Source organism: Caretta caretta, chromosome 11 (genome assembly GCF_965140235.1).
Source record: "Caretta caretta isolate rCarCar2 chromosome 11, rCarCar1.hap1, whole genome shotgun sequence".
NCBI classification, from domain to species: Eukaryota; Metazoa; Chordata; order Testudines; family Cheloniidae; genus Caretta; species Caretta caretta.
In genome coordinates, this window is record NC_134216.1 from 546,165 (window position 1) to 568,409 (window position 22,245).

At 67.3% G+C, this 22,245-nt stretch overlaps 2 protein-coding genes across 5 annotated transcripts in view; one reads left to right on the top strand and one right to left on the bottom strand.

Annotated features, from left to right (window-relative positions):
- The window catches only part of OBSL1 (obscurin like cytoskeletal adaptor 1), a 67,794-nt gene extending 58,462 nt beyond the window's left edge, over positions 1 to 9,332 (top strand). For all 4 annotated transcript variants that reach the window (XM_075117662.1, XM_048868644.2, XM_075117663.1 and 1 more), the window contains 9 exons: positions 1,127 to 1,396; positions 2,652 to 2,918; positions 3,425 to 3,691; positions 4,070 to 4,182; positions 4,517 to 4,670; positions 4,879 to 5,040; positions 6,986 to 7,090; positions 7,359 to 7,625; positions 8,609 to 9,332. In XM_075117662.1, coding sequence (XP_074973763.1) covers positions 1,127 to 1,396; positions 2,652 to 2,918; positions 3,425 to 3,691; positions 4,070 to 4,182; positions 4,517 to 4,670; positions 4,879 to 5,040; positions 6,986 to 7,090; positions 7,359 to 7,625; positions 8,609 to 8,616 — 1,613 coding nt within the window. In that variant the 3' untranslated portion in view covers positions 8,617 to 9,332. The remainder of the gene's footprint in view (positions 1 to 1,126; positions 1,397 to 2,651; positions 2,919 to 3,424; positions 3,692 to 4,069; positions 4,183 to 4,516; positions 4,671 to 4,878; positions 5,041 to 6,985; positions 7,091 to 7,358; positions 7,626 to 8,608) is intronic.
- A 6,828-nt stretch (positions 9,333 to 16,160) lies between these two features.
- On the bottom strand, positions 16,161 to 20,828 carry TMEM198 (transmembrane protein 198). The gene is made up of 4 exons (XM_048868769.2): positions 20,584 to 20,828; positions 19,205 to 19,780; positions 18,508 to 18,698; positions 16,161 to 17,627 (listed from the first exon to the last, which is right to left on the bottom strand). The coding sequence occupies exons 1-4, from the start codon at positions 20,744 to 20,746 to the stop codon at positions 17,481 to 17,483; spliced, it is 1,077 nt and encodes a 358-aa protein (XP_048724726.1). The 5' UTR covers positions 20,747 to 20,828; the 3' UTR covers positions 16,161 to 17,480.
- Between the last annotated feature and the right edge of the window lie 1,417 nt (positions 20,829 to 22,245).

Here is a 22,245-nt window from a genome sequence, read left to right on the forward strand (position 1 = left end):
CCCAGCCCTCAGTTCCAGGGACCTGATCCACTGCCCCTGGGGCCCAGCCCTCAGCCTGGGGGCCCTGACCCCCCAAGACCAGACCAGCTCCAGGGACCTGAACCCCCGAGACCCAACCCAGCCCCCAAAGCCCAGCCCTCAGCCTTGAGACCCAGCCCTCAGCCATGGGGCCCTGATCCACTGCCCCTGGGGCCCTGACACCCCCAGATCAGACCAGCTCCAGGGACCTGATCCCCTGAGACCCAGCCCAGCCCTTGGGGCCCAGCCCAGCCACCGGGGCTCAGCCCTCAGCCCTAGGGCCCTGAACCCCCGAGACCAGACCAGCTCCAGGGACCTTCCAACTCCCCAGCAGACACAGCCTCTGTGACCCAGCCCCCCTCCCAAGACCTGTCCCAGCCCAGTGGCCTGACCCCCAACAGAGTGCACTGCAGTCCCCAAGCTGGCGTGAGGCAGGCGGGTCCCCATGGCTGGGCTGTGCCCCATGGGAGGGGAGGGACGCACTGACAGCCCAGTCACACCGGCCCAGGGAAAGGGGGTATTTTGTGGCCGTGGCTCTCTGGATCTGGGGAGGGACGTACCAATCCCAGGTGGGTGCCATGCGCCGGGGGAGGGGGCATGAGTTCCTCCGAACAGCATCACCCATTTCTTGCCCAGGGTGCCCTTCACTCAGCTGCTCTGAGCCTGGGCGCTGCCCTTGGCTGGGCACTGGGGGGTGTAGGTTGTGCCCGGGGTGGGGGTGCAGAGCCAGGCGCCCTCTTGCAGCCCACGCTGGCTCCCAGCAGCCGGGAGTGGCTGAGTGATGTGGAACGGGACGGAGGGAGGGGGCAGGGCCAGAGGGAGCAGGGACTGAAAGTGGGGGGTCAGGAGAGTGGAACCAGGGGTGCTGGGGGAGAGAGCTGTGTGGTGTGCAGGGGGAGGAGGATGAGCGGGGCGCTGGCGGAGGTGGTGTGTGGGGGGAGGGGGCGAGCGGGGTGCAGGGGAGGGGGGCGAGCAGGGTGTGGGGATGGGGTGTGAGCGGGGGAGGGGGGCAAGCAGGTGTGGGGGAGGGAGGGGTCGAGCGGGATGTGGGGGGAGATGGGCCAGAGGCCCAGAGGGAGCCTCCCGCTCTCACCTGCTCTGACCCCAGTGCCCAGGGTGGTGGAGATCATCTCGGAGCTGCTCAACCGGACAGTGCTGGAGGGGGATGATGCCACCTTCAAGTGCCTGGTGTCCCCGGATGACGTGGCCCTGACGTGGCAGCTGAACGGCCAGGCTGTCACCCCCTGCGAGCGGCTGGTGGTGACCAGGAACGGGCTGTGCCACGCCCTGACCATCCGGCAGTGCCAGCTGGGGGACGCAGCCACCGTGACAGCCCGCGCTGAGGGCCTTGTGAGCACAGCCCGGCTGAGCGTGCAAGGTGAGGGGCCTGGGCCGGGGTTGCCTGGCTAAGTGTGCAAGGGAGGGGACTGGGACAGGGTGGCTTCTCTGAGTGTGCTAAGGAGGTGCCTGGAGGAGGGGCCACTTGTCTGAGTGTGCAAGGGAGGAGCATGGGGCGGAGCCACCTGGTTGAGCGTGCATGTGAAGACCCTGGGGTGGGGCCACCTGAGCATGCAAGGTGAGGGGCCTGGGGCACGGGTGGCCTGGCTAAGTGTGCAAGGGAGGGGCCTGGGGCGGGGTGGCCTGGCTAAGTGTGCAAGGGAGGGCCTGGGGTGGGGTGGCCTGTCTGAGCGTGCAAGGGGAGGAGCCTAGGGTGGGCCCACCTGGCTGAGTGTCAAGGGTAGGGGCCTGGGGCTGGCCACAGCCCATCCTAGCCAAGTGTGTGTGTCTTGGGGGGAATCTCATTGAGGGACAGAGGGATGCGAGGGGATGTCAGGACATGGTTCTCGGGGTCTGTCTCGTTGGGGATGGAGTCTCAGGGAGGGTCCATCCTGTTTGGGGGTGTCACGGAGTCCCCGGGCGATGCTCTGGAATGGCTCCATACGAAGCCAGTCAGGACTCTGGGGAAGCCTCCTCTTCCCAGGGCAAGAAGCTCACACAGCACAGAGCCTGTAGGTACAGAGGACAGGACCTCTGAGCCTCCCCACATTTCCCCAGCCAGCTTCCAACTGAAACTCTCCCGCCCCTCGTCTGGGCTTTGTCCCTTTCCCAGGCCCTGAGGCCACCTGATCTCTTTGTTCTCCAACCCCTTCAGTGGGCCCCTTTGCAGGGGAGGGGCCCAGGCCATCAGTGGCCAGGAGACAGGGTGTCGGCCATTCTCTGTGCAGACCCCATCACACTGGCCCTCTAGGGCTCTGCCACAATCACACCCCCTGATCCCCCCACCTAGAGACTTAAGAACTGCATAGGGGAAACTGAGGCACGCACAGAGTATTCAGAGAAAACATTAAGAACATTCCCACTTCGTCACAGGGGGTCTCTCCCAGAGGGAGGTATTTTGTTGGGAGGGGTCTCTCATGGGAGGGGTCTAGGATGGCTTGGGGTGGGTGCCAAGAGGTCTCCTGGGGGTGGCGGGAATGGCAGGGTGGGTTTCTCACACGTTCTGGGCTGTTGGACGGGAGCGTAGTTCCTGGGGGGTAGTTCCCCAGAGGGTCTCTCACAGGGTCTGGGCGGCGGGGGCTTCCCAGGGCTGCCCGTCGGGCCCGCTGGAAGTCCTGCCCTGCGGTGCCTTGCAGAGGCCCAGGTGCTGTTTGTGCGGAAGCTGCAGGATGTGGTGGCCGAGGAGCTGCAGGACGTGCTGCTCGAGGTGGAGCTGAGCCGCGAGGCCGGCGAGGTGCAGTGGCTGAAGCAGGGGGTGCTCATCCAGCCGGGCTGCAAGTACCAGCTGCAGGAGGCTGGGTGCAGACGGGGCCTGACCATTCGCAGCCTCAGCCCCTCGGACCGCGGCACCTACCGCTGCGAGAGCCTCCATGACCGGACGCAGGCCAAGCTGAGAGTGGAGCGTAGGTGACCCTGCCCTGGCTCTGGGGCAGCTTTACTGCAGTAGGGCCTGGCCAGGCCGTGCCAAGGATGGGAGAGGCTGCAGGGAGGGGAGGGTGTGGGTGGTGCGGAGGGGAGGTAATGGTGTGTGTGGGGTGGCCTGGAGAGGGCAGTGGGGGTGGTGCGGGGAGGCTGTGGGGTGGCCTGAGGTGGGCAGGGGATTCAAATGGGAGCTGAGCGTCTGAGGCTGTATCTCGGGGAAGTTCCCTGGCAGCTGCAGCTGGCTGGGAGTCATCCCTGGGATGGGCTGTGGGGGCTCATGGCTGGCCCATCCCCTTGGTGCAGACCTATCGCTGCCCCCCGGTGTTGGTCCAGGTGCAGACCCATCCCTGCCCCCGGCGCCGGTCCGGGTGCGGACCCATCCCTGCCCCCTGGTGTCGGTCTGGGTGCAGACCCATCCCTGCCCCCTGGCGCCGGTCCGGGTGCGGACCCATCCCTGCCCCCTGGCGCCGCTCTCTCTCCCCTGCAGCCCGAAAGGTGTCTGTGCGGAAGCCACTGTCGGACGTGGAGACCTTTGAGAAGGAGACGGCCACGTTCCAGCTGGAGCTGTCCCATGCTGATGTGCCCGGGATGTGGACACGGGACGGCATCCGGGTGAAGCCGAGCCGGACCTGCCGGGTCAGCGCCGCGGGCTGCGTGCACAGCCTGAGGCTGCTGGGGCTCACGCTGGAGGATTCGGGCACCGTCACCTTCACCGCCGACACCCTGCGTTCCAGCGCCCACCTGACTGTCAGAGGTGGGGCTTGTCTGTGGGTCGGGCCACGTGTCAGACCCTGCTGCTGCAGCCTGTGTACTGGGGTCTGCAGCCCCTGCCCTAAGAGCAGATCACAGGCACGGGCCAGCACTTGCAGCGAAGCAGGGCCCAGCCGCGACCTCCCCGCTGTGAGCTTCTCCACAGCAGTGCCCCACTGGGGACGCCAGTGCTGTGAGCTTCTCCGCAGCAGTGCCCCACTGGGGACGCCAGTGCTGTGAGCTTCTCCGCAGCAGTGCCCCACTGGGGACGCCAGCGCTGTGAACTTCTCCACAGCAGCGTCCTGTGCCCTTCTGGTCCCACTCCTGAGTTGAGCTCCTTGCATCTGGTTAACTCTTGGGCCTGTGTCTCCTCTCCTCTCAGAGCCACCAGTTGCCATGGTGAAGGCCCCCCGAGATGTGGGTGTCCCTGAGACAGGGGCTGCCAGCTTCGAGTGTGAGCTGTCCCGCCCCATTGCGGAGGTGAAGTGGTACAAGGTGAGGGCGGCTGTGTGAAAACATCTGGGCCCCAGGGCCTGGCCTCACCCGGCCCGGGCCCCCTCTGGGCTGCAGGCAGGCGTTCTGCCCTGGGCCAGGACCAGCTTAAAGCTCAGAGGGAGGGTGGCCCACGTGGGGACGAGCTGCAGGGGGGTGCCCCAGCCACGGGCTCCCCTGCCTCCTGGCGGGCGGTGTCACTGCATGGCCAAGCTCAGCCCCGAGCCCCTCGTCCTGCCCCGTCCCTCCCAGGCTGCCTGCCGGGGCCCCTGCCCCCTGCATGGCCCCAGCCCCCCGGCAGCCCAGTGACTGCGTCCTGCTCCGCGTTCCCTGGCAGGACGGGACGGCGCTGCGAGCGGGGCCCAAGTGCCGCATCTACTCAGTGGGCCGGCGGCGCTTTCTGCAGCTCAGCCACTGCAGCCTGGACGACGCAGGGGAGTACACGTGCGATGCAGGCAGCTGCCGGGCCTCCGCCACGCTGCGCGTCTATGGTACGACGGGGCAGCCGAGGGGACTCCCGGGGGGTGGGGGACAGTGGGGGGGAGGCTGAGAGCTGGGGGTGGCCCCTGGGCTCTGAGCTGGGGCATGGGGCTTCCCTTAGTCACACCAGGGCCCCTGCAGAGCTGTGTGGGGGTGGACACCCCAGGGGTTTGTTCCTGTCCCGCCGGGGCCCACGCTCTGGCCCTGTCCCCCTTGCAGAGCGCCAGGTGCAGATTGTGCAGGAGCTGGCGGACGTGCTTGTGCGCGAGAACGAGAACGCCGTCTTCACCTGCCAGGTGTCGCACGAGGACGTGAAGGGCGAGTGGTTCAGAGGCGGTGAGAAAATCAAAGTCACCAGCACTGTGAAAATTCGGCAAGAGGGTGAGTGTCCCCCCCAGCCAGGCCGCTCCCGGGGGCCCTGGTGTCCCTGCTGCTCACTGTCCCACTCTGCCTGCCTCACTCACACCAGAGGGGTAGCCGTGTTCGTCTGGATCTGTAAAAGCGGCAAAGCGTCCTGTGGCATTCACCCACGAAAGCTGATGCTCCAAGACGTCTGTGAGTCTGTCAGGTGCCACAGGACTGTCACTCACACCCACACCGACACTCACCGCAGGGAGTTCCTGGAGTGGCGTGGAGTGGCGTGAGCTCAGGCACTCCCTGGGGCTCCTGCATTCCTCCAACCCCCTCCGCAGCTCCCTGTGCCCCACCCCATCCGCAACCTCAGTGACTCCTGCAACATAGCCCAGACCCTCCCACCTTCTGGGGCTCTGTGCGCCCCCATTCCCCCTCCTCCCCATGGCAGGTCCCCCTTCTCTCCTCCTGAGAGGGTCCCCAATGCCCTCCCATGTCTTCCATTCACTCCTCCGGCCAGGGGCTCTGTGTGTCCCCATTCCCCCTCCTCCCCATGGCAGGTCCCCCTTCTCTCTTCCTGACAGGGGCTCTGTGTGTGTCCCCCATTTCTCCCCCTACTAGGGCCTCTGTGTGACCCCCCCACACACTTCTTCCCCCACCAGGGGATCTGTGTGCATGGCCATTCCCCCTTCTTCATTTCTTCCCTGTCTGCCGGGGTAAGTCTAACTGGAAGAGACGGTGAGATTGTAGCAGGGGTATTTAATCTCGCTGGCCTGGGTACCAGCAGCAGTGCAGACGTGGTGGCACGGGCTAGCCACTCGAATACATACACAGGGTCCCCGGGGGGCTTGTGCGTGGGCTGCTAGCCCGTGCCACTGTGCCTACACTATTGCTGTTACCCGTGCTAGCCAGACTAACGCTGGCTGGGCTCTGCCGTCCCATGCCACACTGGCACCTCCCTGGCGGTGTAGACGCACCATATGCGCCAGGGTTTAAACTCCAGGGGAAAGCGGGGCAGAGACAAGCTGGGGGAGTGCTGTGCTGGACGATGTCAGCAGCTGCCCCCAGATAGTTCGTGGGTCTATAGACAGTTACAGAGGTGGCTGAAGCCGTGACCCTGCTCGCCAGGTGCCAGGCGCTCCGTGTGTCCGTTTCCTGGTGGTGTTTGTCACCCAGCTCAGGGGGTTCTGCCCAACCAGGCCCAGACCAGTCCCCAGCGGGCTGGAATCGATGGGCTGGTGGCACTCGCCCATTAGACAGTGTGTCCTCACCGCAAGAGCCTGTCTACATGGGAACAAGCCCCGGGCAGCTCTGGCACAGCAGCTTTCCCTGTGGATGTGCCGGCTCCGCAGGCAGGGTGCCACGCCAGATTAACCGACCCCACACCCAGGCTGCGCATCTCCACACGTTAGGGAGCTTGGGCGCTTTAGAGTCACCCAGGCTCGGGTCGCAGGAATGGCTGCCTGGAGACAAGCCTAAGGCCTCGCTTTGCTCAGCCCACCAGACACGGTGAACGGACAGCGCCGTGGCTCACCGGTGCCTACACTGGCTCCCTCGCACATGCACGAATGCACAAGCTGGTGCCTAGTTCACACACATGCCCACATGGTGACTGTTACATGCACATGCACACGGGCACACTGGTTCACTGTGACACACGCTCGCACACGCACACGCTCACACGCACACGTACACTGCCTCTCCCACTGCCTGCTGCCCCAGGCATCTCTCAGCGCGGGGGGGCGCCAGAGTCCAGCTGAGGTCACTCACACCCGCCAGGCTTGGGCCCTTCATTAACCCTGTATTAGCCCCAGACTCTGTGGCTCTCTAGGGTGGGGCACCGGCCCCAAGGAGATCTCCCTGCTTATCCCTCCCCATCTGCCCGTCCCAGCCAGGGGCAGGGGGCTGCTCACCCGTCGTCCCAGCAACGGCTGGGTCGCGGTGCACGGCGTCACGCCAGCGCCTTCCTCCACAGGCCCCAGGCACTTCCTGCTCATCTGCAACGTGCGCCCGGAGGATGCGGGATGCATCCGGTTTGTCGCCAAGGCAGCTGCCTCCGAAGCCAGCCTGCAGGTGGAGGGTAATGTGTCCCCACAAAGCCCTGGGGGGTGACTAGGGGGGCAGCAGGGGGGGCTGGACGGTGTGCGGGGAAGGGGCGAGTGGATGGCAGGTGTAGTGCGCCTGGTAGGTGCCGGCTGAGGGCCGGGCGAGCGCCGAGCTGGGGTTTTGCTGAGGGCTGGGAGGGCTAGCACTGGGTTCCGGGGGAGGGAGGTGGGAGTGACCCCAGGCCCCAGCCCCTCGCTGGTCCCCTCCCATCCCCGCGGCTCACAGGCGCCTCCCCTCGGCAGCACTCCCTGTCCGGATCGTCAAGCCGCTGCGCGACAAGACGGCGCTGGTGCGGCACAAGGCCACGCTGGAGTGCACGGTGTCCCAGGCGCGCGGCCGTGTGCGCTGGTTCCGCGGAGACACCGAGATCTTCGCCAGCGACAAGTACGAGATCTGCAGCCTGGACGGCTCTCGGACCCTCATCATCCACCGGGTGGGGCCCGAGGACGAGGCCTCCTACACCTGCGACGCCTTTGACGACCGCTGCACCGCGCGCCTGCTGGTGGAGGGTGAGGCGCAGGGGGGCCGGGGCAGGAGGGTGGGGCTGGCCCTGGGCGGGAGGGGGCTGGCACCGTTCGTGGGGCTGGGTGCCACTGGGAGCTGCCTGGGCCAGGCTGGGCGCGCCCTTGGCGGGCCGCTGTGGCCTTGCAGCCAAGGAGCTCCGGGTGCTGCGGAACGTGGAGGTGCTGGCCCCCGCTGGGGCCCGTTCTGAGTGCGAGGTGTCCGCCCCCCGCCGCGCACGCCCCGTGGAGCCCGAACGGAGAGGTGCTGCCGCATGGCGAGCGTGGGCCACGAGCACAGGCTGGCTCTGCGCTGGCCCTCGCCCAGCACGAGCGGTGAGCTGAAGGTCTCCGTCGGCAGAGCCCGCTCCAAGGCCCCGCTCACCGTGCGAGGTACGCGTGTGTCCCAGCCGCGTCTGTGGGCGCAGCACCGAGGCTCCACCATGGGTGTGCCTGGCAGCCCGGGCAACTCCTGTCCCCCGACTGTGGGGCCCCTGGCCAGGGTCCGTCGCTGCCACGGGGCCTCTGCTCGCCCAGCCTGGATCCTTTGCTCTGCTGTGGGGCCCCCTCCCCACCCGGGGTCCGTCGTTCTGCCGCAGGCCCCCTCCCCAGCCGGCCTGGATCCATCGCTCTGCCATGGGGCCCCCTCCCCAGCCGGCCTGGATCCGTCGCTCTGCCATGGGGCCCCCTCCCCAGCCGGCCTGGATCCGTCGCTCTGCCATGGGGCCCCCTCCCCAGCCGGCCTGGATCCGTCGTTCTGCCATGGGGCTCCCTCCCCACCCAGGGTCCATCGCTCTGCCGCGGGGCCCCTCCATGCCTCGCTTGGGGTCAATCACTGTGCTGGGGGCCCCCTCGCCCCCACCCAGGATCCGTCTCTGCCACGGGGCCCCGCCCCACCCATTGGGGTCCGTGGCCCTGCCAGGTCATGGTGGGAGGGGGTCTCTGGACGGGGGTGGGTCAGTTGCTCCCTGACCTCCCCTTCTCCCCTGCAGGGCATTAGGTGCTGGCATCGGAGGAACCTGACTGCGGCTGGACAGATGGGTCCTGGCTGGCCACGGCGGAGGCTGCCCATTAACCACTCCAGTGCCCCACGTTGCTGGGGGACGTCCTGCTGCCCCCCCACCCCCTGAGCAGGGCGGTGTCCTGAGCAAGCAGGGCTGCCCGGCCCTGGGCAGGGGGTGCTCTGGGGTGACCCCCATTCCCAACGTGGCTGAACTGACCTCCCAGTGGGACCCTACACTTCCCTGTTCCTCAGCAACATGAGGGCAGGCCTCCATTTCCGCTCCCCACCCCTGCACCTTGCGATAGAGGGGCTGCGGGGGGGAGCAGCTGAGGGGCCTGGCAGTGAGTCACCAGCCTGGGGACCAGGGAAAGGCCCCGCTTCTCCCCCACAAAGCCCCATGGGGGTATGGGCAGAAAGGAACTGGGCCGGCAATTCTCCCTGGGGTGGGGGTGCTGAGCCCCAACAGGGGCTCCTCCAGCAGCTTCCACGCACTTGGGTGGGGCAGCACTGGGGGGGAGGGTGGGGGGGGGCTGGGACTTAACAGAGAGGAACTATATCCAGATGGTGCCCTTGTGTGGGCAAGGGAGCAGGTGTCCCCTGCCCCCAGCACCCACAGACTCTCCCTCCATCCCCCGTCCTGTACACCTCCAAATCACCTGGCAGTGCTCCTGCCCCTGTGACAAATTAGGAAAGTTCTTCATGTTTTCTCTGAATATTGTGTGTTCCTCAGTTTCCCCTGTGTGTTACTCAAGTATCTAGGTTGGGATGGGCAAACTTTCTGACCTTAGGGCCACATCTGGGTATGTAAATTGTATGGTGAGGCCATGAATGCTCACAAAATTGGGGTGTGGGGTGTGGGAGGGGGTGAGGGCTCCGGCTGGGGGTGCGGGCTCTGGGGTGGGGTTGGGGATGAGTGTTTGGGGGTGCAGGAGGGTGATCCAGGCTGGAACCAAGGGGTTTGGAGGGCGAGAGGGGGATCAGGGCAGGGGCAGCGGGTTGGGGCATGGGAGGGGGTCAAAAGTGCAGGCTCCAGGCAGCGCTTACCTCAAGCAGCTCCTGGAAGCAGTGGCATGTCCCTTCTCCGGCTCCTACGTGGAGGCATGACCAGCCGACACCCTGAATCCCGGCAGCTGACCGCAGGGCCCCTCCCCTGCCAGAGCCAGCCGGCGTGCTGGGGAACAGAGACCAGGGGACCTGTTTGCCCAGGAAGGAGGCAAAGGCCGCAGGGGGGCAGCTGGGGGTGACGGAGGCCGGGCTCCTGGAAGCGAGTCAGTCATCTGGTTGGGGACTTGCGGGGAGGGGACACCCGGAGCTCTGGGTCCCCCCGAGCTGGACTTTGCGGCAGGTCCCTGATTACTGTGCTCACAAGCTCTGTCCTACGCTGGGGTCCCCACGACTAATAACCCGTCTGTGTCCCATGCTGGCTGGGAGTCATGGCTATCTGCAAGTGGGGGGCAGGCTCCCCAGGGGTCCTGTCCAGGGGGACTCGCTGTGGGGTGGGGAGCAGGGGGAGGAGGGGCTGAAGCCAGGCAGGCTCCTGGCCCTGGGGAGTGGCCCTGAGGGGAGACGCTGCCCCAGAGCCCTGGCTGGCGTCACTCAGTGGGTGCCCGAGCCCCCAGCCTGGGACTCCAGGATACCCCCATACGTCCCCAAATCACTTGGCAGTTCCCCTGCCCTGTATGCCCCCCAAATCACCTGGCACTGCCCAGCCCCATATGCCCCCAAATCACCTGGCAGGGCCAAGCCCTCATAGCCCCCCCCCCCCCCCAATCACCTGGCACTGCCCAGCCCCTGTAGGTCCCCAGATCACCTGGCAGCTTCCCCTCCCCTCAATCATGGCCATGCCCCCCACCCCCACCCCCCCCCATAGTGAGAGCTGGAGGGATGAGGGGCACATGGAGGTGGGGCCTTTCCCTGGTCCCCAGGCTGGTGACTCTGCCAGGCCCATTGCGGCGGGTCCCCATTCCATGCCCCCCTCCCTGGTCCCCTGCCACCAGCACGTGGGGGTCATTGGGGAACCCTGTCCCACCCAGTGCTGCAGAGACTGACAGCACCCTGGGCCAATCCTGGCTCTTCTGCGAGCAGGGCTCTGAGGCACCCCATGGGGTGGGGGGTGGGAGCTGCCAGGTGCACCAGCTGCAGCCCCTCCGCGCCGAGCCCAGCCCCACAAGCACAGACAGAGGGGCGCGGCTCCAAAAGGCTCTTTACTGCGCGGCTCTGGCCCGGCAGCGTTTGGCACATTTACAAAAAGACTGAAAAGGGAGAAAGAAACCAGGGCGCGAGGGGCCTGGGCATCGGGGCAAGAGAAACATGCAGCGTCCCACGGCTAGACGGGGAGGGGGCCTGCCAGGCTGTGGCTGAGCGCGCAGGTATGACCCTACCCCGAGGAAAGGGGGGGCAGGAGTTCCCTGGTCCCAGTCGATTTGCTGGGGCCCCTCTGCTGGGGGGCAGGAAGCAGCAGCGGTTCCTGTCCGCTGGCTGGGCTCCCTGGGGGGCGTTTGAGGGCACGCCCAGTGACGGATGGGGCCGCGACGGCGGGAGGGACGCGAGCCGGGGGAGCCCCTCGGGCTGCACCGACCACGCCAAGCAAACGGCCCCATTGCCCCAGCCTCCTCGGGCTCTGTCCAGATCCAGCAGCCTCCTGGGGCCCAGCTCCAGTCCGGGGGCAGGGCAGGGTCATCCCAGGTTGGATGTCCCCGTTCAGTCAGTAATAAATCAATACAACTCACAGCAACACAAAGAGCACATGGGCTGGGGCTGGCTGCAGCCCGCGACGCCTGGGGCAGGGGGTCCTGCAGCAGCTGGAGGGAGGTGACGCTTCTTTGTGCCCCCCCTGCCCCAGCTGCAAAACGCAGCCCCAAGCCTCCCAGCGCACCCGCCTCAGCTCTGCAATCCCCCAGCCCAGCCCACAGTCGGGGCCCCCTCCCGCCCCCATCCCCATGAGAAATCCAGTCACCCGCAAACAGCGCCAGTAAGTGTCCCGATTTGGTCCCGGGGTGAAAGGCCCCATATCCCTGAGCAAGCCAGTCCCCCGGCCCTGGGACTGGTCCATAACCAGCACCCCGGCTTCCCTTCCTGAGCCCCGCAGCCAGCCTGTCCCATCCCGACCAGGTTCAGTGGCAGGGTCCCCTGCGGGGGGAACGTTCCCCACCTCATGCCAGCCAGGCGCCTCTTGTTCTCTGCCAGCAGAATGGAAAGCGAGATGCAGGTGGCAGGGGCTGTGCTGGGTGCCCAGCCTGGCCCCAGGGCCGGCTGCCGGGAGGCCGAAGGGCAGACCTGCCCCCTGCAGAAGGGCCACATACACAGCTGGAATTGCCCCAGCCCCAGGCAGCAGCTGGCCCTGGGGCAGGAGTGGTGGCCCAGTCCCGGGGACGAGAATATCCCTCACGTGCACTGGGGCGCAGAGCTGCCATGCTCGCATTGCCCCTCCGGGCGGGTGGCGCCCGCAGCCCCCAGCCCAGAGCCTGGCAGGCGAACACACGGTGAGGGCATGGGACAGCACCTACCCTGGCCAGTGCTCCGCGGGAACGGCCTCTGCTGGAGCTGCTCTGCCCCAGGCCTTTGGGGGGCAGCTCTCAGGCAGCTGGGGTGTGTACAGGCACCATGGAGCTGCGCTGGGGGGGGTGGGAGTGGGGGGAACAGGCACCATGGAGCTACGCTGGGGGGGGCGGAGAGTGGGGGGAACAGGCACCATGGAGCTGCACTGGGGGGGCAGAGAGTGTGGGGGGGAACAGGCACCATGGAGTTATGCTGGGGGGGCGGAGAGTGGGGGGAACAGGCAACATGGAGCTATGCTGGAGGGGTGGGAGTGGGGGGGGGACAGGCACCATGGAGCTATGCTGGGGGGGGGTCGGAGAGTGGGGGGAAGAGGCACCATGGAACTGCACTGGGGGGGGCGGAGAGTGGGGGAAAGAGGCACCATGAAGCTACGCTGGGGAGGGCGGAGAGTGGGGGGAATAGGCAACATGGAGCTATGCTGGAGGGGTGGGAGTGGGGGGGGACAGGCACCATGGAGCTACGCTGGGGGGGGGTCGGAGAGTGGGGGAAGAGGCACCATGGAGCTACGCTGGGGGGCGGAGAGTGGGGGGGAAGAGGCACCATGGAGCTACGCTGGGGGGGCTGAGAGGGGGGAAGGGGCACCATGGAGCTATGCTGGGGGGGTGGAGAGTGGGGGGAAGAGGCACCATGGAGCTGCGCTGGGGGGGGCTGAGAGGGGGGAACAGGCACCATGGAGCTACGCTGGGGGGGGGGTCGGAGAGTGGGGGGAAGAGGCACCATGGAGCTACGCTGGGGGGCGGAGAGTGGGGGGGAAGAGGCACCATGGAGCTACGCTGGGGGGGCTGAGAGGGGGGAAGGGGCACCATGGAGCTATGCTGGGGGGGTGGAGAGTGGGGGGAAGAGGCACCATGGAGCTGCGCTGGGGGCGGCTGAGAGGGGGGAACAGGCACCATGGAGCTACGCTGGGGGGGGCGGAGAGTGGGGGGGAGAAGAGGCACCATGGAGCTACGCTGGGGGGGGCGGAGAGTGGGGGGAAGGGTGTGACGAAGTGGGACTGTTCTTAATGTTTCCTCTGAATAGTGTGGGGGTGCCTCAGTTTCCCCTAGGCAGTTCTTAAGTCTCTAGGGGGTGGGGTAAGGGTGTATGATCATTGCAGAGCCCTAGAGGGCAGGTGTGTGCAGGGGTCTGGACACAGAGAATGGCCGACACCCTGTTTCCTGGCAACTGATGGCCTGGGCCCTTCCCCCCCTGCAAGGTGAGAGCTAAAGGGTTGGAGAACAAAGGAATCAGGTGACCTCCTGGCCCGGGAAAGGGACAAAGCCCAGAGGAGGAGGGGCTGGGGGGGTTTTCAGTTTTGGGGCTGGCTGGGACATGGAGTGAAGTACAGACGTGGTTGTCTGGCTCACTGCCCCCCAGAATGGACCCAGCTGAGGGGTCCCGTTCTCTGCACCTGCAAGCTCTGTTTTAGACCATGTTCCTGTCGTCTAATAAACCTTCTGTGTTACTGGCTGGCTGAGAGTCACGTCTGACTGCGAAGTTGGGGTGCAGGACCCTCTGGCTTCCCCAGGACCCCGCCTGGGCGGACTCGCTGGGGGAAGCGCACGGAGGGGCAGAGGATGCTGAATGCTCCGAGGTCAGACCCAGGAAGGTGGAAGCTGTGTGAGCTGTGTGTCCTGCAGACAGGCTGCTCACAGAAAGGCGACTGCCCCAGAGTCCTGACTGGCTTCATGGGGAGCAGTTCCAGAGCATCGCCCAGGGACTCCGTGACAAAGGGGCACCATGGAGCTATGCTGGGGGGGTGGAGAGTGGGGGGAAGACGCACCATGGAGCTGCGCTGGGGGGGGCTGAGAGGGGGGAACAGGCACCATGGAGCAATGCTGGGGGGGGCTGAGAGGGGGGAACAGGCACCATGGAGCAATGCTGGGGGGGGCTGAGAGGGGGGAACAGGCACCATGGAGCAACGCTGGGGGGGCTGAGAGGGGGGAACAGGCACCATGGAGCTGCGCTGGGGGGGGCAGAGAGTGGGGGGAAGGGGCACCATGGAGCTATGCTGGGGTGGCAGAGAGTGGGGGGAACAAGCACCATGGAGCGGCGCTGCGGGGGGTCGGAGAGTGGGGGGAAGAGGCACCATGGAGCTGCGCTGGGGGGGGGGGCAGAGAGTGGGGGGAAGGGGCAACATGGAGCTATGCTGGGGGGGTGGGAGTGGGGGAAAGAGGCACCATGGAGCTACGCTGGGGGGGTGGGAGTGGGGGAAGGGGCACCATGGAGCTACGCTGGGGGGGTGGGAGTGGGGGAAGGGGCACCATGGAGCTACGCCGGGGGGGGGTGGGAGTGGGGGAAGGGGCACCATGGAGCTACGCTGGGGGGGTGGAGAGTGGGGGGAAGGGGCACCATGGAGCTGCGCTGGGGGGGGCTGAGAGGGGGGAACAGGCACCATGGAGCTGTGCTGGGGGGGTGGGAGTGGGGGAAAGAGGCACCATGGAGCTGCGCTGGGGGGGGCAGAGAGTGGGGGGAAGGGGCACCATGGAGCTATGCTGGGGTGGCAGAGAGTGGGGGGAACAAGCACCATGGAGCGGCGCTGCGGGGGGTCGGAGAGTGGGGGGAAGAGGCACCATGGAGCTGCGCTGGGGGGGGGGCAGAGAGTGGGGGGAAGGGGCAACATGGAGCTATGCTGGGGGGGTGGGAGTGGGGGAAAGAGGCACCATGGAGCTACGCTGGGGGGGTGGGAGTGGGGGAAGGGGCACCATGGAGCTACGCTGGGGGGGTGGGAGTGGGGGAAGGGGCACCATGGAGCTACGCTGGGGGGGGTGGGAGTGGGGGAAGGGGCACCATGGAGCTACGCTGGGGGGGGTGGGAGTGGGGGAAGGGGCACCATGGAGCTACGCTGGGGGGGTGGAGAGTGGGGGGAAGGGGCACCATGGAGCTGCGCTGGGGGGGGCTGAGAGGGGGGAACAGGCACCATGGAGCTGTGCTGGGGGGGTGGGAGTGGGGGAAAGAGGCACCATGGAGCTGCGCTGGGGGGGGCAGAGAGTGGGGGGAAGGGGCACCATGGAGCTATGCTGGGGTGGCAGAGAGTGGGGGGAACAAGCACCATGGAGCAGCGCTGCGGGGGGTCGGAGAGTGGGGGGAAGAGGCACCATGGAGCTGCGCTGGGGGGGGGGCAGAGAGTGGGGGGAAGGGGCAACATGGAGCTATGCTGGGGGGGTGGGAGTGGGGGAAAGAGGCACCATGGAGCTACGCTGGGGGGGTGGGAGTGGGGGAAGGGGCACCATGGAGCTACGCTGGGGGGGTGGGAGTGGGGGAAGGGGCACCATGGAGCTACGCTGGGGGGGGTGGGAGTGGGGGAAGGGGCACCATGGAGCTACGCTGGGGGGGTGGAGAGTGGGGGGAAGGGGCACCATGGAGCTGCGCTGGGGGGGGCTGAGAGGGGGGAACAGGCACCATGGAGCTGTGCTGGGGGGGTGGGAGTGGGGGAAAGAGGCACCATGGAGCTGTGCTGGGGGGGTGGGAGTGGGGGAAAGAGGCACCATGGAGCTGTGCTGGGGGGGTGGGAGTGGGGGAAAGAGGCACCATGGAGCTGTGCTGGGGGGGTGGGAGTGGGGGAAAGAGGCACCATGGAGCTGTGCTGGGGGGGTGGGAGTGGGGGAAAGAGGCACTCAGGAAGCTGCTCACTGAGCTGCTTGGGGGACACTGGGGGGCTAAGGGCAGGCATGCAGGGAGCTGCTCCTGGGGGCCTCTGGGAGAAAGCTGGCTAGTACCAGGTGCTCTGGGGCCCCTTTGGCACATGGGGCCGTGGCTCATCACCCCTGCCATGGGCTGTGCCCCCCTCAGGGTGTGGCGGTGGGGCGCTCACCCTGCTCCAGGAGTCCACGTGTACCATGCCAGCATGCAGTGTCTGTGCCAACGAGTGGGATTAACCCTCTCCCTGCATTGCTCGCCGGCTCGGGATCCCTGGGCAGGGTCCTGCGCATGCCCCGTCAGACCGCCCCAGGGATAGCCTTCCTGCCCCAAACGGGCCACTGCAGTCCCCTCAAACTCCCCCCCCCCCCCCGGCATCTGACTCCTGCTGGCCCCGGTGTGTCTGGCGGGCTGGTCCGTGCGGGCCCTGGCTGGGCCCCGGGGTGACTGGAGGGCTGGTCCGTGCGGGCCCTGGCTGGGCCCTGGGGTGACTGGAGGGCTGGTCCGTGCGGGCCCTGGCTGGGCCCTGGGGTGACTGGAGGGCTGGTCCGTGTGGGCCCTGGCTGGGCCCCGGTGTGTCTGGAGGGCTGGTCCGTGCTAGCCCTGGCTGGGCCCTGGGGTGACTGGAGGGCTGGTCCGTGCGGGCCCTGGCTGGGTCCCGGGGTGTCTGGAGGGCTGGTCCGTGCGGGCCCTGGCTGGGCCCTGGGGTGACTGGAGGGCTGGTCCGTGCGGGCCCTGGCTGGGCCCTGGGGTGACTGGAGGGCTGGTCCGTGTGGGCCCTGGCTGGGCCCCGGTGTGTCTGGAGGGCTGGTCCGTGCTAGCCCTGGCTGGGCCCCGGGGTGACTGGAGGGCTGGTCCGTGCTAGCCCTGGCTGGGCCCCGGGGTGACTGGAGGGCTGGTCCGTGCTAGCCCTGGCTGGGCCCCGGGGTGACTGGAGGGCTGGTCCGTGCGGGCCCTGGCTGGGCCCCGGTGTGTCTGGAGGGCTGGTCCGTGCGGGCCCTGGCTGGGCCCCGGGGTGACTGGAGGGCTGGTCCGTGCAGGCCCTGGCTGGGCCCCGGTGTGTCTGGAGGGCTGGTCCGTGCGGGCCCTGGCTGGGCCCCGGTGTGTCTGGAGGGCTGGTCCGTGTGGGCCCTGGCTGGGCCCCGGGGTGACTGGAGGGCTGGTCCGTGCGGGCCCTGGCTGGGCCCCGGTGTGTCTGGAGGGCTGGTCCGTGCGGGCCCTGGCTGGGCCCCGGGGTGACTGGAGGGCTGGTCCGTGCGGGCCCTGGCTGGGCCCCGGGGTGACTGGAGGGCTGGTCCGTGCGGGCCCTGGCTGGGCCCTGGGGTGACTGGAGGGCTGGTCCGTGCGGGCCCTGGCTGGGTCCCGGTGTGTCTGGAGGGCTGGTCCGTGTGGGCCCTGGCTGGGCCCCGGTGTGTCTGGAGGGCTGGTCCGTGCGGGCCCTGGCTGGGCCCCGGGGTGACTGGAGGGCTGGTCCGTGTGGGCCCTGGCTGGGCCCCGGGGTGACTGGAGGGCTGGTCCGTGCGGGCCCTGGCTGGGCCCCGGGGTGACTGGAGGGCTGGTCCGTGCGGGCCCTGGCTGGGCCCCGGGGTGACTGGAGGGCTGGTCCGTGCGGGCTCTGTGTGTCGGTCCAAGCTGGCCCTGCGCGGGCCCTGCTGCTGGTGTCACTAGGGGTCGGGGGGTCTGGGCTATACCCGAAGAGCTGGGCCAGAGCCCATGGTCAAGGGCACGGTAGAGCCGCAGTCATAGTCCAGGTCGACCACGGCGTGCGCACTTGTGATGAGGCTGCTCAGCGACGTACCCGTCTGCCGCTCCCGGAAGCTCTGGATGTAGCTCTGGAGGAGAGAGGAGGGAAATGGGCGCCATGTCCCCAGCCCTCCCGCTGCCACCTCAGCCCCTCTCCCCTTCCCCAGCTCTGGGTCTCTGCTGCCCGTGTCTGGGGGAAGGACCAGCCAGGCTGCTGCAGTTCAGCCCTTCCCCTGCAGGTGGGGCCGCCGCTACACCCCCCAGCCCACCCGCGGGGAGGGGAAGTAATTGCCCGAGTTCAGGTTGCTGCAGCCAGGTGGTTCTCCCCTGCCCGCTCTGCTCAATGGGTCCCGCTCTCTGCGGCCTGGGGCAGCGTGTGGGAGTCTGGAGAAAAGGCAGCTGTCACTGGCCCCCCCCAGGGGTGGGGCCACAGGGGGAGTCTAGGCCCGGGTAACTCCCGGGGGTTGGCACAGCCCTGCTACGGCTCACTGGGAAGCTCCCTTGGCTGGCAGGCACTGGGGCTGTTTGGGGGTGTCTGATGCCTTCACACTGGGGTGCAGGACCTGGCATTCCCCCGTCAGCTGTAGCTGAGGACCGGGGATGGGAAAGCTCTCCTCACCCCCACCCCCCGAAAGTGGGGCAGGTTCAGTTCTGGTTCAGGCTCTGTCCAGAACCCCTGACACTGGAGGGAGAAGGCAAAGGGTCCCCAGCCGGGGTTGATGCCCATGGGGAAGTCACAGGGCAAGGAGGCTGCAGGCTGGCTCAGTCCCTCCCCCAGTTTATTCTGTTTCACTCTGCTGTAAAGATTTCTGGCAGAATGAGGCGAAGCTGCGAGTGTGGAGGGCAGAGCCCACCTGGGGTGCCAGGGAAGAAGCCCACCCGTTCCCAGAGCGCTGGGCTCCTGCCTCCCCCTGACCCACACACAGCCCCAGTGCCTGGGGAGAGCTCTGCCCGGGACACGGCACTCACGGGGGAGAGCACGTCCCCGTCGAAGCGGCGCACGGGGGTTGGCTTGCGTCGGTAGCTGGGCTCGGGCAGGTGGGCCTTGTGTGGGTGGGGAGAGGGATGGGGCAGCCTCCGCTTCTTCTTCTTCTCCTTCCGCTCCTCCCGCTGCTTGATCCTCATCAGCTGCACCCGGCGCTGCTGCCGGCTGATAACCACTGCATGGCGAGATGGGGAGTGAGGGGTCTGTTCTGCACCTCCATGGCACCTGGACCCTGCAACCCCTCACCACCCGGACCCTGCAATCCCACCCTGCATGGTACCCAGACCCTGCAACCCCGCACATGCCCTGGCATCTGGAACTTGCACCGCCCCCCTGGCACCTGGAACCTGCAAACCCCCCTGCCCGCAGATCCTACAACCCCCCCACTCAAAGGTACCTGGACCCTGCAACCCCACCCCCCTCCACCAGCACCCGGACCCTGCGACCCCCCCACCCCCAGATCCTACAACCCCCCCCAACAGTACCTGGACCCTGCACTCCTGCCGTGCACGGTACCCGGACCCTGCAACCCTGCCCCCCGTGTCACCCCTCCAATGACTGAGAGCTGTGACTCCCTCCCCACAACACCCCCCAATCACTCAGAGCCCGTGAACCACCCACAACACCCACCACCTCTGATCCCACCTTCCCCGTGTCCCTCGCCTGCCCGTCCCGCCGCACCTTCGGTGTGGGAGTACCCCTCGGCCGTGACTCTCCACTGCACCAGCACGCCCAGCGTGGCGAGGACGGGCCAGACGCCCAGGATGACCCAGCTGTACCAGCACATGGGCCGGGCGGGCGCCGCCTGGACGCGCTCGTAGACGTACTGCAGCAGCAGCAGAAGCTCCGTGAAGTAGTCGACGGTGACGGTCATGACGGCGCTGCCGAAGACGGCCGTGGAGAGGGTGGTGAAGAGCTTCTGCCACTGCAGGGTGAGCACGGCGCCGAGCATGCCCACGCCCAGCAGCAGCCCGATGGGGACCCACACCGTGGGCGGGTGGTAGAACTGCTCCATGGCCACCAGCGTGGCCAGCGCCAGCAGCAGCCCCAGCAGCAGCCCCACCATGAAGAGCCCAACGCTGCGCACCAGCATGGTGACCAGCCCGCACAGCGCCCCGATGCCCAGCCCGATGCCCACCGAGGCCTCCACGCTCAGCTGCGTGTCCAGCACCCGCTCCTTGTAGCACAGCATGAAGATGACGATGGAGCCAAACATCAGCCCGGTCAGGAACATGATGGCCTTGAAGCAGCGGTAGCCTAGGGAGAGCCGGGCTGGTCACTGCCCGGCCAGCGGGGACGTAGCGTTGGCAGGAGCCCCCCGAAGGCAGGGGGGCTCCTGCTGGGGGGGCAGCGCCAGGGTTCGCCGCAGGCAGTCTTGGCGCAGCACAGATGCGCTCGGCCAGAGATGCTGGCTGCGGCTCGGCGGCGTTAAACACCGCGTGACGGCCTGGCTGACGAGCCGGCGGCTTTCAGCACGTGATAAAATGACACCACATGGAGAATTACGTCGAGTCCATGGCAGAACGAATTCCCACTCCCGGGCCCTCGTGGGCAATGCCCATCACTGTGGTGCCCGAACCCCTGAGCTCTGAGGGTCAGACTGGAGCCTCAGCTGGGAGTTGCTGCCCTGGCCCTGGCCCTGCCCCCAGCCCCAGGCTCCTCTCCCCCAACTCGGCCTCAGCCCCATCCGCTCGCTCTCCCGGGCTGTGGGGAGGAACACAGGCTGGGAGCCAGGGGCCCCGGGCTTGCTCTCCGGCTCCGGGAGGGCACAGAGAAGTGGGCTCAAGTGGGCCCGAGCAGCATGGCTGGGCACCAGGACTTCTCACTTCTGCCACTGACTCGCTGTAAGCTGGAGGGAGGCCGGCCCCACCCCTGCGCCTCAGTGTCCCCACATGTACAGGGGACGGAAGGGCTGCAAAGCATGCCGCTTATTGCTGCCACTCTCTGGCCGGCCCTCCCCGTCACCCTCGCTCTCCGAGCCCCCATCTCGTGCCCCGCTCCCCACACTCCCTGCCCCTGTGGCACAGCCGAGGCGGCCCGCCCGGCCCCGCCCAACTCACCGAAGAAGCAGTAGATGATCCCGAAGACGCAGCACATGGCGCACACGGCCGAGGGCACCACCTGGTACCGGCGCTCGAGCTGCTGCTGGCAGCTGTGCCCCCACTCCTGCTCGGTGCCGTGCGGCAGCAGCTTGAACCGTAGCGTCTGCACAGTTGAAGTCATGGCTCGCGGCGCTCCTGGCGGGGGTCAGATGCCCCACGCCCCCCCCACTCCCCACAGGCCGCGCTGCACCCAGGAGCCTCCTGCAGCTGGAGAGAGGACAGAGCGACAGGGGAGGGGGTAAGAGCTAGCCTGCCCCGAGCACCCAGCGCCTGCCGGCCCCACGCAGCACCCACCTCCGTAGCAAGAACTGCAGGCTGGCTGCCCGCCCCAGAGCCCCCCTGATCCCCACAGTGCGGGGAGCTCAGCTGCACACCGCCCCCGCCCCCCATGCCTGGTGTCCTCGCAGGTCGTGGGACAGAGCGGGACCCTGTGATGGCACCAGGGGAGCTAGGCTGGAGCAGGGAGGCAGCCCTGGAGTGGCTGGGGGGAGGAAGGCTCAGGGACCAGTGGGCTCTGACAGGAGCTGGGGGAGGCTATGGGAAGGGGGCTTGGGATGGGAACCCAGGGGGAGCTTCCTGATGGGGGCCCAGCCCAGGGCTCCCAGCAGAGGTGCGAGGAACCCCCCTGCATCCAGGCAGGCAGGAGACAGGGGCCCCTGGAAGGGAGACTGCAGGGATGGCTTTGCCATACTACAGCGTGTGTAAAAGGCTAGTTAGCGTGAGAGAGCCATTTGCCCTGCGTTGGAGGGAGGGGGGCAGGGAGGGTCATGGAGCAACTTCCCGGGTGTCTGAGGCGGGGGGGACTGCGGCTGGCCATGGAGCGGCTCCCCCAGTGTCTGTGTGGGGGTGGGGAGGACCATGAAGCAGCTCCCCCAGTGTCTGTGGGGGGACTGGGGCCGGGGATGGCCACGGAGCAGCTCCCCCAGTGTCTGGGAGGGGACTGGGGCTGGAGAGGCGATGGAGGGCAACTGGGGCTCAGGAAAGTCAATAAAGGGCTGTTTTGTTTTGGTCCTATTGGCTCCCCCAGAAGTGAAGGGTTGTTAGTTTGGCTCAAGGGCCAAACTACTCTGAGAGGAGGGAAACTGAGGCCATAATTGCCCCACTACAAGAGCAAGATGTAAACCAGAAGGGAAACTGAGGCAGCAATGCTGGCAAGGTAAGAACTGTTACAGGTGCTAACCCCCTCAAGAACCCAACTCAAAGCCTGGGCACTAACCCAGAGGCTTTGATACAGAGAGATCTCCAGCCTGACCCAACAGCACCGCCCTGCACAGAGAGAACCCAACCCGAACGGACAGGACTCACTGCGCCTGGCGGCACTGATCCGAGAGAAGGCAGCCACAGGGCGCTAACCGAGCAAGCCCACACCACAGCACCGCCCCACAGGACTCCAGGCCAGACAGGACCTCGGAGCGCTAGTCGGACCTCCCGCGAAGCCCTGGCCAGAGGATTTTACCCAGCCACCGCCGCACTGCGCCCAGTAACTTGTGTTCAGCCATGGCATCCCCCCGAAGGGCCCCAGGGTGGATGGGAAGCCTTCAAGCGAAGGGGAATCCACGGGTGAAGCACCTGCATGGTTAAACATCGGGACCTTATTTCTAATTGGGATTTGTCCAGCTG